Source organism: Pleurodeles waltl, chromosome 8, assembly GCF_031143425.1.
Source record: "Pleurodeles waltl isolate 20211129_DDA chromosome 8, aPleWal1.hap1.20221129, whole genome shotgun sequence".
NCBI lineage: Eukaryota > Metazoa > Chordata > Amphibia > Caudata > Salamandridae > Pleurodeles > Pleurodeles waltl.
The window spans coordinates 862,434,817-862,450,484 of record NC_090447.1 but is presented as its reverse complement, the minus strand read 5'-3'; the positions used below and the strand labels follow the sequence as shown (position 1 = coordinate 862,450,484).

The 15,668-nt window shown below is 40.0% G+C and overlaps 1 protein-coding gene across 2 annotated transcripts in view; it reads left to right on the top strand.

Annotated features, from left to right (window-relative positions):
- Nucleotides 1–12,653: 12,653 nt before the first annotated feature.
- Nucleotides 12,654–15,668, top strand: part of LOC138250358 (nicotinamide N-methyltransferase-like) — a 33,427-nt gene continuing 30,412 nt past the window's right edge. The window contains exon 1 of one of the 2 annotated variants that reach the window (XM_069205142.1): nucleotides 12,654–12,861. In XM_069205142.1, coding sequence (XP_069061243.1) covers nucleotides 12,708–12,861 — 154 coding nt within the window. In that variant the 5' untranslated portion in view covers nucleotides 12,654–12,707. The remainder of the gene's footprint in view (nucleotides 12,862–15,668) is intronic. The other variant, XM_069205141.1, reaches the window with a different exon arrangement.

The following is a 15,668-nucleotide window of genomic DNA, read 5'->3' as shown; positions in this document are numbered from 1 at the left end:
TCTATGGGAACCGACGGACAGGAGATGATGTCTCTAGTACTGTATCAAAATGCGTGTAATATGTGTGAGATGTCCTTTCCCAGGTCACGAACAATAATGACACTGACTGAAGGAGAAGATGCAACAAATTTGATACCTGACGAGCCGGATGATGAGAACATCGTAAAGCGGACCAAAATTACTGACTCCATTGTTTATTGATTTGACTAATGATTTTTGATTATTGTGCATTGATTATTGTCTCTGTACTGGAACTATGGTAAGAACACCTTAAACGAATCAAAAGGTTCATCGACCTATACACATCCCCTTGTAAGTTTACTTATTAAGGCCCGACACGCTAACATCCTCAACAACAATACATATGAATGACCACATTCATTTGTCTAAGAACTAATTATTTAAAGCCATTATCTTATAAATTGAAATATTACATATTTTATCATCCTCAATCCAAGATGGCTGCACCTTTTTTCAAATGACATCACATTCTTGTTTAGAAATCAAAATGGGAGTTCATTTTGAGTCCAGTTGCATAAAAATGGTTTCAGCTCGATTTTTGACTCACTGGACTCTGTGGATTTTCCTCCTTCTCCAGTTCCTTCTAAATGTACCCTGCTTAGCCTATCTATTGGGCCTGGAGATATGGAAGGTTTTTCCTGTCAACAGTTTTTTTCTCTTCTTGCTGGATATTGTTAACTGGAACACTATCAGACACCCCATTACAATATGGCATTGATTCTGGGAATATTAGGTCATTCCATCCAATGACAAAGACTCTGGATCCATAGCCAGGGAGACCAGCTCTTGATAAATGGAACTGTAAAATATGTGAAAGGTCATGGAGACTCACTTATATTTCTATAGACAAGCTTTTGTTTTAGCAAGACCTCAAGACTTATAAAATGCTTCTATGCTGTACTTAGACAAAATACTATCATTACTGGATTTTTTCACCCTAAAAACTCTCCAAATAAATGTTTTTGATTTACAATTCCTTAAAACATTCAGAGAGCAGGACATTTCCCATTATTCCATCACACAAATTCTGTCCAGATTTGTAATAGTCTTGTCATTGCCATCAGCACTGAATCCAATTTTGTGATATTTTGCAAATTATTGAAAACCTACCTATTTCAGTTGTAAGTCATCTGTGCATCACTCTTCTTCCTCCTAGTGCCAGGACGCTTCTGCGTATTTAAACGCTTTATAAAATTAAATTAAAATCATTCAGCTTATCTTGAGTGGGCAGGTGCCTGTCCTTCCATAAACCCCTCCCTAACCCAACCTGAACCCCACCCCACTCCTCTCTAAATCCCTCCCACTTAGTGTTGTTGTACCTATTTTTCTAGTCACTCTCCCTGGTCACACACATATTTACTAAAAAGTAGTAAATGCACATGTGTGAGGATATCCCTATAGAAAACAACGGAGAGGTGGAGTTGGAGATTTTTCCTTGTGACTTTGTGAATAGCCTTTTGTAGCCCTTTAATACTAACATTATAGTACTACTACATGTACTACAAAATTTCTAAAGCCCTTAAGACATGTCAGTGCCGAGTCTTGGAAGGGCCATATACAAATGCTCGATGGGCATATTAAATGTAGACACCAGACTTCCTGTTAGGATCACAAATATGACCAGAAAGTTCCCATGGTCACTTTTCAGGACCATGCCATTTCCAATCAAGGAGGTAGAATAGTTACAACATTTGGTGACACCTGCAGGACAACAGGTATTACTCATGCACCTAATTTTGTGAGCAGTGGGGGAAGTGGGAAATACAATCCCACCATACAAATCTAGATAGTATTTAGCACCTCCACACAAAAAAATGGAGAGGAACGCAATGCATGAGCAGGATTATGCTGTCGACCTATTAGAAGCATAGTAACTGTTGTAAATAAAGCCATTTGTAGCACTGGCAATACAATAGAAGTCACTACATATAACCACTTCCTCTGCGGCTCAAAAATCAGCAACACATACAAAAACAATGGGCAATGAGTGATAACTTTTGACTTGCATGTTTCACCAAATGTTCTAAGGGTAGCTTGCTAGATTGTTATTGAGACAGGGTTTTACCGAATATGGGACCGATATTACAGCACTGGTTATGTCTTTGTGATTAACTCACCATTATGAATGAGGTTATTACAATTTTTCTTGATCATTCTTCTACCAGAGTAGTCTTTGATGAGCCCCTTTAATAAACACCTATTCTAACATATATGTCTAACTCTTATTAGGTATTTAAGATTATCATTATCTCAGCTACTTCTTCCTTCTTTCTTACACAGTATTTGTGTTAACTGACATGTGTTATTATCTTTTGTATGAATATTCAAGGCCAATTCGTAACCTTTTTATACAATACATATTATTACCTTCTTTGAAGGTATTGTCGACCAGCTAGCATAAATAGTTTGATGGCTTGCCCAGATAGCCTAACCTATGTCAATAGTCTATTGTAATGGCATTAAGACAAGCATTAGGTGATGTTAGCAGTGAAATGTTCATTGAAATTGAATGTTCAGTTTATCAAGTCCAGTTTGCCTAAGACTAGTGCCTACAAGACAGTTGGTGGTTAATTTATTTGTATGATTTAATTTATTTTAAGAATGATGTGGATTTGGAAACACAGCATTTTTCCTATATTTGTATTGTTTCCGTCCAGGCGTAGTTTAAAGTTCAGCAAAACACCCAGAGACTGAGCAACAGAGAAAATATTAAGGCCCTGATTGTGAGTGGATTAGTGTTTTCCAATTCCTCCCCAAACTCATGTTTGTGCCAAAGTTAGCAGTCTGAATTGTATGGTATTTACATTAGCCTCGTCTGGTTATAACCTGGGGCTATATGTACGAACATATTTTCCCATATACACAGAATGGGTAAACCCATTTGATACATGTGGCCCCTGGTGTGTTAAATTCCTCACCTTTCATTACATTTTGATACTTCCAATGTACTGGAATTTAACAGGGGAAACCGAGCATATTTACATTCCTCCCTCCCTCCAGCCTTTGGAATGGATTCCATTTATCGCATCCGTAAAATACCAAACTGGGGAACCAGAATATATCCATTGCAATCAATAAAACCTAGTTTTCTGACAGAGTTGGAATCAGGGCTTAGGTGTGATACCATTAGGTTGAATATGGTTTAACTAATTTTCCAATGAGTCAACCTGTTTTGGTACTTTTCTTTGGGGGGGGGGGGGTTCATTGCAGGAGTTTTAGACTTAAAGTGAAATAAAAGTTCTACCTGGGTGACTGTTTCATCAGATGACAGAGCAGCATATGCCTCCACCAGATGCCAGATCAATAAATCGTTCACTGTCATTTATTTTGCTTTGGACGTGTATGATGTTAAGTAGTTTCAGTAGGAGTATATTGCCAGCAGAGATTATAAAAATAATTCCTAATCGTCCAGCCAACTGAAGAAGAGCCTTCAGTAAAGAGACTTTGTAGAGATGAAATGGCCTGATTGAGAGCATCTGCTACTAGAGGCTGAGAAGGATGTGAAGCATTCAGGCCTACCTTAAATGACATCCTTGATTTTTCTGTATATCTGCCTTTTAGAATAGTGCTATGTTTATTTAGGAATTCCAGATGTTAGGGGAAATGTGTTCAACTAAGTTCTAATTGTGAGGATTTTTAACCACACAAAATATTGTACAGTTGACTACTGCCAGCTAACAACTGTCAATGCTCACTGTCGTTCAGACACATTGATTAGACCTAGTGCTTCAAAGTTTTGGAGAGCTCTCTAATGGGTTTAACCACCGGTATTTCATACGTATGGAGGGCAAATTCTTATTTTTTCTGGAGGCTGAAATACTTAAAAGCCACAGCATCTTGGTAATTTCATAAGGGTTTCTAAATACAGGGTTTATGCAGGCTAGCCAAGATATAACTACAAAATCAGACTGAAACATCCCACTCTTGCTGTGGTTATGGTGTGAGCCATGCAGTCTTATCTTTCAAACAATGTTAATTCTTGCAGTGTTGTGTTTTGGAGGTTAATCCTGACCACAACTGGTACGTTTCCTTTAGCACTCTGGTAAGGACAGGTACACCAACTAATCAGCTTGAGCAGGGGAAAACAGATTGGTGGTATCCAACAGATTTCGACTGAATTTACCCAAAGACAGTTTGTGATGGGGACATAAAAGAAGAAGAATAGTATATGTCAGAGACAGGGTTTATGTTTATTCCCTCATTTCCTTTCCTAAACCGAGCATACACAAGAAATATGAACATTTTTACAAGACTTTATTTAAGGTCAGTGTAATATGTTATACCATAATTGCAGAAATTACAATACCTGTATTGATCATAGTAGAGCTAAGTAGAGAGTCATTATTATGAATACAGACAATACAGTACATTAAATAAATTCACTTCTTGCCATGCTAAAAAATGATTAGCACTGAAAGGCTTGCCATGGTGAAGAGTGAACAGAATTATTTACGAGTCACGAGTATATCGCAATGTTGAGGGCATACAGTTCCAGACCACCTGAAAGTACAGTTTATGTTTCTGAGAATAAAGATTTACGGATTATCCACATTGCATCGGCTGTGACAATCAAATGCTCACATGATGCCTTTGGAAATCAGCATAACAGTAGCATTCTTAACCCTTCCCAGTAGAGATGACATTTTAGGTATAATGAAGTTGTTGTCTTTCCATCAAGGCTGTAGTCTAGCGCTGGCTTCTCAGAAACATAAACTGATTTGTGACACAAGGTATTTTGATGAGTTTTTCATGGCTTTGTGGACAACCTCCCGCTGACAGAGATTTACCTCTACCGATATTTGAGTAAAAATTACCAATTCCTTGGTTATTCCCGATTTTCAACAGTACTCCAAGGGTTTACCTCATAGTCTGCATTAACGCTACCTGGAATTTAAAGGTAAACCAAGTATCATAATGGGTGGCATGCAGAATTAACACCGCTACATGTGGGGACATTGTAATGAGGCCCTTGTCTTATGCGCCACATGTGTTTGAGCACTCCGTGTAAGTAACAACGTAGTGGGTGCAAACTCTTGCCTACGCTCATTTTGCGAGTGAAGTTTAAGATAAACCGACGTTAAGCTCTGGCAGCTTTTTCATTAACAATTACCTGAAATTAAGTTCTCCTGAATTTCGGGAGTAATTTAAGAGTACCCCAAGATAAAGTCGAAGGGCATTCATGTCAGTTTGACCCCATGTGTGTAGTTTTCCACCCCTGAGATATACACACACTGAGACAAATGGTTTTGTTGTAAATGCGGGAGGGGAAAGTGTAATGGCAGCAAATCCGAAATATCTACTACAAAGTGGATAAGGAAACATAAGGAGGGACTCGGGAAGGAATATGCAAACACAAAAACCCAACTACAAGGAGTCAAACAATAGCTGCTCATCAAGGTAAGCACCCAAATCTCGTACAAAATACTGCGGAATAAATAGGATCAAATCTAGTCCAGCCTAACCTTAGTCACATAACCCACATGACCAATCACTGGTACTGAAGAAACTCTTGCAGAAATCAAATGAGGCTACACAAACGGAAAACATGAAAATGGAAAATATACTGTAAATGTATTTGTGATATTTATTTGAATTTAATTTAATTTTAATGTAATGAGAGGGCACATAACAACAAACATAACTAAAATGAATAAAATAAACATACAATTACAAGGCTCCATTTACATTTTACATACCTGCTAGTGCAAGGGGGCGGAGAATTGATCAGCCAGGATAAGTCAGCAGGTGAAACTCACTGCAACATCAATAAATCCCAGGCAGCCTGCCAACAATAGACAACACAGACCAATTTCTGTCCACCATATTTCACCAGTCTTGTTCTATTGCGAAAACCCCTAAATGTCTGAGGGCAGTGAAGAGAGGGATCCTATTTTCTCCAAGAAAGAATAAGAGGTAGTTGGAGCGAGTGCCTTCCAAGATTATCCTCACATCTATAGGTGACCTGACACCCAACTGAGCAGTGCACATAGAAATATGGCAAGACACTCCAAAGCCATGCAGTGTAGTGGGCACTCACACCTATAGAGGAAGTGATGTAAGTGTTGGAAGTATCTTCAGTGCTGAGCATGCCTAATGGCACTGGATATGCTGGGGTTTTATCCAGTGCCCAAACGCGGTTCCTAGTATCTCCCCATTTTTAAAAGAGTCCTTGAAATGGACCGATTGATCCTCCATTCTCAGCTGGAAGCACACCAGCAACAACAAGGCAACTAGTCATACAATAATCAAATTGTAATATTTCATTAGACGATTAAACGTTTTTTGTATTTGTATTTGTTCTCCCAACATATCTCAAGCCACATTCACATTCAAGCATATATACCACATATTGGCTATTACAGGTAATTATTTGAGAGATGTGTATGACCTTCCCTTTATAGTCTGTAAATGTTCTTGTCTTTCCCGCAATAGCACATATCAATCAGAATGAGAGAGGGGGTGATAGAATCCGAAAGCTCCGACAATTGGAGAGCAGATATATTATCAAGCTCCGTACCAAAATACCATATGGATTGAATATGGACGAAGAATTGTATGTTCACTTATGATTTAGAGTGGTTAAAAAGGTGGACAAGGCAAATTTTAATTAAGGAAAAGGATATAATGAATGGGCATATATTATAGGCATTTAGCCGATATTTACTTTGGTAGTATTGAGGTCCAATGGTGGCAGTGACTAATTAATTCGGAAGAAAGATTCATTGATACTTTTGCTGGATTTGAAATTATGTAATATAATTGTCAAGATAAATGCATAAGAAATAACGAACATATACTATAAGAAAATATCTGGTTGACAATAAATGATTCAAGTTCAAAAATGGCTGTATAACTTTAAAAAAGCCCGTGATTTTTGAGCAATTGGTTAGAAAGTAATGCCTTTGAACCAAAAGTAGAATATTTGAAATATTGTAAATAACAATGAGAAATAGTGTTAAAAATGATAAATGTAAATAGCCAAAAAGAACAGAAGAATTAATGTAAATCAAAAGAGATTGTGTTTTCGTTTTATAAAGAAAATGAGAATGTTTTAAAGTTGTGGAAACTACAATATCCAGAATGCATTGCGAATGCGGGGAGGATATTGAGAATAAAAAGGGAAAGCAAAGAGGGACTCATTTACTGTGATCAAGACTCCTTGGAGAGTCTAAACGCTTAGGTGGTTGTTGACTGCAATAAAGTACACTTTATTCATACCTCGTGGAGTGCGGTGAAATTCTTTGTTTATAATATATTTCCGAGATTGGTCTTCTCCGTCACTGGGCACCAGCAGTGGAGTGCGCCAGGCAGCAACTATTTGACCACTTTGTTTTTCAATATATATATATATATATAGTAGTGCTGGGTGGTGGAAGGGTTGGCAAAGCAGGACTTTGGATGAGTATCTTTGACACCTAGTCAGCCATACCTAAGCAAACTATTATTAAGACAGTGTTGAGCTACAACAACAAAAATACATTTTGGCAATTACATTGATAGTATTGGACATACCTGTGTGAGTGGTTGGAAACTGTTTAGTTGTGGGGCCTGACTGTAGTCTTGCCCCTGTAGTGGAAATGTCTTCTCCAGCAGTTGCTACCAATGCACTTGCCATAGAAAATATAACATTTAAAGTGTGTGAAGAGTAATATAAACAGTTTACTCTCTGGAGTGGTACGGCTGTGACATCATGGAATACGTGCCTACTTGTAAGGAGGGAAAACAGTGTGGTGTGTGGAGAAATGTCATGTAGGAGAAACATAGCGGTGTTTTGGTTCTTAAACCATGATTGGATTTATGACAACAAGTAAGCCAGATAGCAAGTCAGGGTACATGGCGGAGAGGACACTTTCTTCGATGCGGGTGAGATGAAGATGAGAGGTCGGTCCACCTCTAAGAATTCATTTGGTCCCTAGTAACCTAGAAAGCTTCTCATTCAGGTGTTTCTTCTCATTCTGCCACTTTATTAAGAGGTCCAAACAATGCATACTTCCAGCCCAAATATTGACACAGCCTGTTATTTTCTGCTGCATGGTTGCCTTCTCTGCAAGTCTTATGTTTTGTTAAGGTAGGTCATGTAGTTTTCTGTAGCATTTAAAGTCAACATAATATGGCTCTGAGTCTTTCTTGTGCACATTGAGGCCACATAAACTACAGCCATAGGATCTCGAGACATCCCCACATTCTCAAGCTATAGAGCAAGAGTTCCAGGTCATGCTGCTTGAATATAAAGGCTAAACAGCCTGAGGTTATGCATAATGTGGTTCTTGTCATGTAAGGCAACCACTCATACTTTGGTGGGAGCTTCTGCACTCCCTGCAGTCCCACAGCACTTAAAAATGTGGTTGGTGATACCCTATTCTGCTAGGGGCATTACGAAAGGCAATAAATGTGTAAAGGAGCCTCTGGCAAAGCATTATAGGGTGCTCCAAGTCAGCAGCAGTGAGTAATCAAAAGGCAGGTTTCTTGCTGTGTTTCTACTGAGTGTAGCTTGTGCAGTTCACTCTTCTTTGTTTCTATTTGCATGGTAACACCTGGGACACACCAACGCACTTAGGCCCATATTTATACTTTTGTATTGCTGCATTTGTGTCACTTTTTGATGCAAAAACAGTGCAAACTTACAAAATACAATTGTATTTTGCAAGTTTGCGCCGCTTTTGCGTCAGAAAGAGGTGAAAATGTGGCACAAAAAAGTATAAATATGGGCTTTATTTTCCTTTTTTCCATTAGGGACAACTTGAAGCCCACTCCAGTGCTGCCCAGTGGGCTCCCTGTCCCCCCGACAAGGCTGCTTACCAGCACACGCGGGTATTGCAGCCCTCCTGCAGTGACACTAAAGCATACAAAATGTGATGGATGGAATTCATGAATTAATCTCATCCAGCATGAACTGCCAGACCAGGTCTTTCCTCAACTGGAATACAGAAAGGTAGGCCTTCACTCAGGCCAAGCTAACATAAACATATATGCACATTTGCTTTAAATAATTTTCACATATTTCTCATAATGAATATAAAATGATTATGAAAATAAAATTTCTAAAATACTATTTCGTAAACATTCTTGAACAATGATGAATAAATGTGCTTTACATGAAACATTATATTCATGCGTGCGCTGTGCTAGTATGCCTTTCAGTGCAACATTTTATATGGTAGCCATTTACACGTTACATAGAAAGATTTTTACTCCTTTATTTTACATTCTAAAAAAGAATAATGGCACAGACAAGTTATGCTCTCTCAAGTGTCTCGTGCTTCCAGCTGTCCATTGTGTTGGTGCAACTGCTAAGTCAGGGTCTTGCTCTTCTTGTTCTGAAAATGCAACTTTTATGTTCATTCCAGCCCGTGGGCCTTTGTCTAACAATAAAACTGGTTCTGGTCAGTTCTTCCCTGGGTAGCTCCATCCTGGCTAGTGACACTGAAGGATGGTGTCTTGGTTTTTTGTGTGTGCTGGAGAAAGTGCTTTTGAACTCTACTTCTGGTGTTACTCAACTCCTCCCCATGTGGTTCTAAAAAATTCTGGATCCATGTAATTTACTTTGCCACAGCAGTACGATTTTAGTATCAAAAGACCGATAATGACTAGTACACTAAGCATGAGCATTTTCGCTCAATTCCAGCAGCGTTTTCACCTCGAAATCGCCATTTTCGTCCTGCACTCGTGGCTCCCATTTTATACACGGCAGCCATTTTTAAAAGTTGCCCTCACATAGGCTTATAATACAGTCAGATTTGATTCCAAGGACACGTACACCTTGATTGACTTTTCTCTGAGCTAGGCAAGCTGGAACCATTGCCTCAGGCCAAACCTGTTTGGTCAGTCCCTCTCCCAGTGGCCGAATCAGATAGCATCAAGGCACACCATGCCATAAAACCCTTATTATCGCTCACACACCCTGCCTAATCTTGCTCGCACCTGCACCTGCTCTTTTCTTCTTCTTACTTTACGAGGGGGAGGTGCCCGTTTTTATTGGGGGTCCACACTTATCTGATGTAAAATACTAGGCCTTGCCGGGTAATTTATTATGGGTTGGATGACATGAAATATGAGGTTTCATCATGACACTGTTTTTCCTTTGTAGTGAAAACATGTGAATGACCAACCAAAATGTCAAGAATGTTTGCCTGAAGCTTAAAAAACTGTATATAAGGAAACCTGACTTTGCATTGAAACACAGTCTCCTGAGAACATACACACCGTGCTGTTGTACTTCTAGGACACATGTTACTTGGTTGCAGCCAATAAATTCGATCTTTGACTTCACCTAGAAGACTCTGAGTTTCTGTGGTCTGAATCAGGAAAGTACCCGAGGTCTTTGGGTGTACCCTGGCACCACTGGGTTACCGGATCAGTACCGGTTCTGAAAAACCCAGTACCTCACCCAGCCATGTCAGGAAGATCCACTCTCCTCAACACCAATCCCTTTTGTGCACTCTGTACTGTCTGTGGGAGAGACATCACCAGCTTAGGTAGCTGGAAACTTCAAGTAAGCCCCCAAGAAATGTAGGCAGGAAAATGCCAAATTTATAAAAGTAACATCCTAAATAACTATTTAAAATACGACCTTACCATTAAAGAGGATTATAAATTGCAATTCAAATTAGTTTTTCAAGTTGCTACCAATCCAAATGTAGCAATTAATAAATGTAACAATGTAACCCAATGATTCCCTATGGCAGCAGCCAGCTTTGCTACAGTGAAAAGTTTTTTTGGGGGGATATTTCACTGTAAGGACATGTCCAACATTGATTTCTACATGTCCTACTCTTAAATATCTGCACCCTATCTTTATGAGCAACAGGGCTTATATATAGGTAATTTATGGATATTTAATCGGACGTTTTAGGCCTGTCAAAAGGGTATTTGTACAAGTTGAATTTTAAGTTTAAAACTCTCACAAGTAGGTCACCTCTGTGGCGCTACCAGGCTGGGCACAACTGCAGTCTCTCCTGTGCAGTCTGCATCAATGCGCAAATGTGTGTGGACACACATTTTCATGTGTAATCAGTCCAGCAGCCCATACTCTAACTGCATTGCAGTGGCTTTCCCTTAAAAGGCGGACACTGGTGGTAAACACTCACAGTCCAATTGCCATATAATTACCGGTTGTGCGGCTCAGCTAGTGACATTTACCCACAACAGATGGCAAAACACCTGGGGATCCAAAGCTAAAAGTCCTTGCATACTAAATGGGCAGAACCTGTTTGCAACCACTTTTTTCCTGGAATTCAAGAGTAAGTTAGGGGTACTTTAAGAGTAAGTCACAGCAAACTCGATGTGAATTGGGACTATTGACTATATTAATGATTGTGATCTCTGTGGCGATACCACTGGTGCTAACCACTGTGCTGGAAAAAGTGAGCAACAAACATTGGAGCAGTCGTTTATGCACACATTCCTTTTTGTACTTACTCTATTTTAAATCAAATAATGTATTAAAGTGGGTTGAAAAACGTAACTGTGTTTCGTTATACAATGCATGACTTTGAATGTACTGTAATACACATTTTTCTGTGCACGATTTGATGAGCACCCCAAAAATGTTTACTTTTTGATGGTCAGAAGTCACAACTTCTGTTTCTTTATACCGGGCAAGTCTTAGGGCCAGATGTAGCATTGTTCCAAATTGCAAGTTGCAATTTGCGAGTCCCAGCGACTCGCAAATTGCAACTCGCAATTTGGAATGCAGAAAGGTGTCTCAGACACCTTCTGCGAGTCGCTATGGGGTCGCAAAGACCCACCTCATTAATATTAATGAGGTGGGTCGCAATTTGCGACCCCATAGCGGTTCAGGTCACTCACGGGGATGGTGGCCTGCTGGGAACAGCAGACCACCATGTCCGTGACTGCTTTTAAATAAAGCAGTTTTTTTTTTTTTAAAGTGCAACCCGTTTTCCTTAAAGGAAAACGAGCAGCACTTTGAAAAAAAAAACCGAAACCTTTAGTTTCGGTATTTTTTAGGGCAGGTAGTGGTCCATTGGACCACTGGCTGCTCTGAAAAATTATTTTTAATGCCAGACACAAAGGGGAAGGGGTCCCATGGGGACCCCTTCCAGTTTGCGACTGGGTTACCATCCACTTCAAGTGGATGGTAACTGCGAGTCCAGAATTACATCGCATTGCGAGTCGCAAATAGGAAGGGAACACCCCTTCCTATTTGCGAGTCAGAAATGCATTTTGCGAGTCGTTTCCGACTCGCAAAATGCATTTCTACATAGCAAAGTGGCTTTAGCGACTCGCAAACAGCGATTTTCGCCGTTTGCGAGTCGCTAAACCTTTGCTACATCTGGCCCTAAGTCACCACTCTCAAACTGAAAAGCAGCATTGTATTGCTAGAGTACTTGGAAGAATGTCTACGTAGAAGCCATTTCTCTCTGACGTGCAAAAATAGTAAAGATCATTTAAAAAACAATTCCTCTGCTTTAAGAATGACCCATCAACCCTTCCATGATTGGCTTCTATGCAGGTTTTTAAAGCATTTTTTCTCATTATAAATACACATTAACCTGTTAGTTGTTTATAAGACTGACATGTGTTGAATACCTTCATGCTAACGGGCTGTTGTTGAACTTTCTATACCTGCACAACCTGTTGGTCTGCTACGTGAGTAGCATATATTACTAAAGTAGTGAGGCAGCACCCAGGGTCTCAGAGTTCACTACGCATCGGAAAATAGCAGGATGGAGCCATCCGCCAGCAGCACGAAAAACTGTCCCGATGAGTTCGACCCACAGGACTATTTGAAAGCCTTCTACACTTATGATCCCGCGGCACCTCTGAGAGAAGACTATGTGAAAAAACTTTTACTAAAGCTGCACCGTATATTCTCCTCAGGTATGATGCTGTTACCAATTTACAAATGTAAACCAGTGATTATTTTGTATATAAAAGTTCGACTCTGAATCATGCAGCTGCTGTAATTAAATGTGCGAGCACAGACTACTGAGGCAAGGTAATACTGAAGCCATTTCGGGCCTCTTTAATCCATTCACAGCCATTCCCAGCCCCTTTAGCTCACTCTTTCAGCTTCATGCTTTTCCCCTTTGTGACGCTTTTCGATTTTTCGTTTTTCCTTCCCCTTGTCTTTTCCACATGTGTCTTTTGCTCTCAGTAAATGCTTCCCTCAGAACCCTCACAAATACGTGCCAGTGCCCTGCACGGAAACCACCGGCTCAAATTAAGCACTGACATAAACCCAGACTTAAAAACGGCACATTTTCGCTGTCCTCGTTAGAAGTTAGGGAAAGACAAAGTACTTTGGCCTCTCGTGAGGAGGTACACTGAGTTTATACATGAAATGCAGACAGCCGAGCTGAAAACAGCAAGCAGAGATTGCCTCTCTCTGTTTCTGACTTGGGCTGTTTAAAGTTCTTCATTAACTCTGAGAATTTCTAGTTACATGATGTTTAGACACTTTAAACGTAATACAACAGGCTTCCAGCTCTTTCGCCGAGGCAAGGCAGGGGAGTAGTTTTGTTGCAGCAGCCACAGAAGCCCGAGGGGACCACTGAACGGAATCGTTCCACTTCAGGATTGAAACAGTGGTCAGTGGGGCTAGTTTGCACTGGGACCCTTCTTTGCACTAGGGTCCATGATACACTGGCTACGCCCCTGAGAGCACAGAACTTCATGATATGACCGCACATGTTTAAATGGATTTTGTGTGAAATGTTTCAAGAACCTCAATTAAAGAATAACTGTTGGACTTGGTCTTTTCTGCGAGGTCACCCCTAAACTGTTTGACTTAGCCACTCCAATTTTTCCAGAATGTGTTTTTGTTGGCTCTAGTGCTCTGTGCACTTTACCACTGTTAACCAGTGCTAAAGTACTCGTGCTTACTCCTCAAAACATGGTCAAATTGGCTTACATCTCATACCTCATAGGCACATTTAATTTACTTATAAGTGGAATAGCATATACCCAGTCCCTGTAAATTAATTGCTTCTAGTGGGCCTGCAGCACTTACTGTGCCACCGCCTTAAGTAACCCTTTAAAATACATTCTAGGCCTACTATCGCACCTGTGTGCAGTTTTAAATTGCCAATTCGACTGTGCAAAAAAAAAAAAAAACTCTTGCTATGTCTTATCTCCCCTTTTATTTTAATCTCCCATTTTGTTACATATAAGTCACTCCTATGGTAGGCCCTATGTAGACCATAGGTCAGGCTGCATTGTAATTTAAAGGTTGGGCATGTACTTTTATAATTTAGAAGTACCAATAGCAAAACAAACAACATTTATTTTTTACTACTGTGAGGACTACATCTCCCATGGGTAACATATGGTTGCTAACATTTGATTGGAAGCTGTAAGACCTGACAGCCTTAGGGTGGTCTTCCTCAAACTTTTTGCCTGATTCCCTCCATTTATCTGATTACGTTTTTGGTGGTTTTAGGACTCTACACACTTTACCATGGCAAACCAGAGCTAAAGTGCTTGTGCTCTCTCCCTTAAACATGGTAACATTGGCTCATACCCAATTGGCATATTTAACTTACCTATAAGTCCCCAGTAAAGTGCACTAGATATGCCCAGGGCCTGTAAATTAACTGCTACTAGTTGGCCTGCAGCGCTGATTGTGCCACCCACATAGTTAGCCCCTTAACCATGTCTCATGTCTGCCATTGCAAGGCCTGTGTGTGCTGTTTCACTGCAACTTCGACTTAGTGTTTAAAAGTACTTGCCAAGCCTTAAATTCCCCTTTCATTACATCTAAATCATCCCTAATGCTTGCCCTAGATAATCCAAAGGTCAGGGTACTAAGTAAAGGTCAGGTTGCTATGTATGTAACTTATAGTTGTACATGTCCTGATAGTGAAAAACTTCCAAAGTAATTTTTTACTAATGTGAAACCGGCTCCTCTCATAGGCCAGCACTGGACATTCCCTTATATACTTTTAAGTAGAAATTTCTGATCGGAGAGGAGTAGCCGTGTCATGTTTAGTATGGTTGGAATGGTAATGAGAAATCCTACTGTTAGACTTGGCATCCTTGACATGGTCTCCCCTAACATTTTACCTCTGTTTCCCAGGTTGTTTATGTATGCTGGACTCTGTTATTGCTGTTTTTGCTACTCTGGGCACTTTACCACTGCTATCTAGTGCTAAAGTGCAAGTGCTCCTATGTAAAATGTAAGTGTAATTGGCTTATCCATGATTGGCATATTTGATCTACTAGTAAGTCCCTAGTACAGTGCACTAGAAGTGCCTAGGGCCTGCAAATAAAATGCTACTAGTGGGCCTGAAGCACTAGTTGTGCCACTAACATTAGTAGCCCTGTAAGCCGTGTTAAACTGCCAATTCGACTTGGCAAGTGTACCCACTTGCTAGGCCTAAACCTTCCCTTTTTATACATGTAACGCACCCCTAAGGTAGGCCCTAGGTAGCCCGATGGGCAGGGTGCAGTGCATGTTAACAAATTTATTTTTCACTGTTGCAAGGCCTATCCCTTTCACAGGTTAACACGGGGGCTGCCTTTAAATATGATTAAAGCGCAGAATCCCCTTGAGAGCAGAAAGACCTGTGGAGTGTGGTGTCTCTGAACTCACAATTTAAACACACTTCTTTTAGTGAAGTTGTTTTTTAGATTGTTAGTTTGAAAATGCCAGTTTTAGAAAGTAGCCATTCTCTTGCTTAAACCAT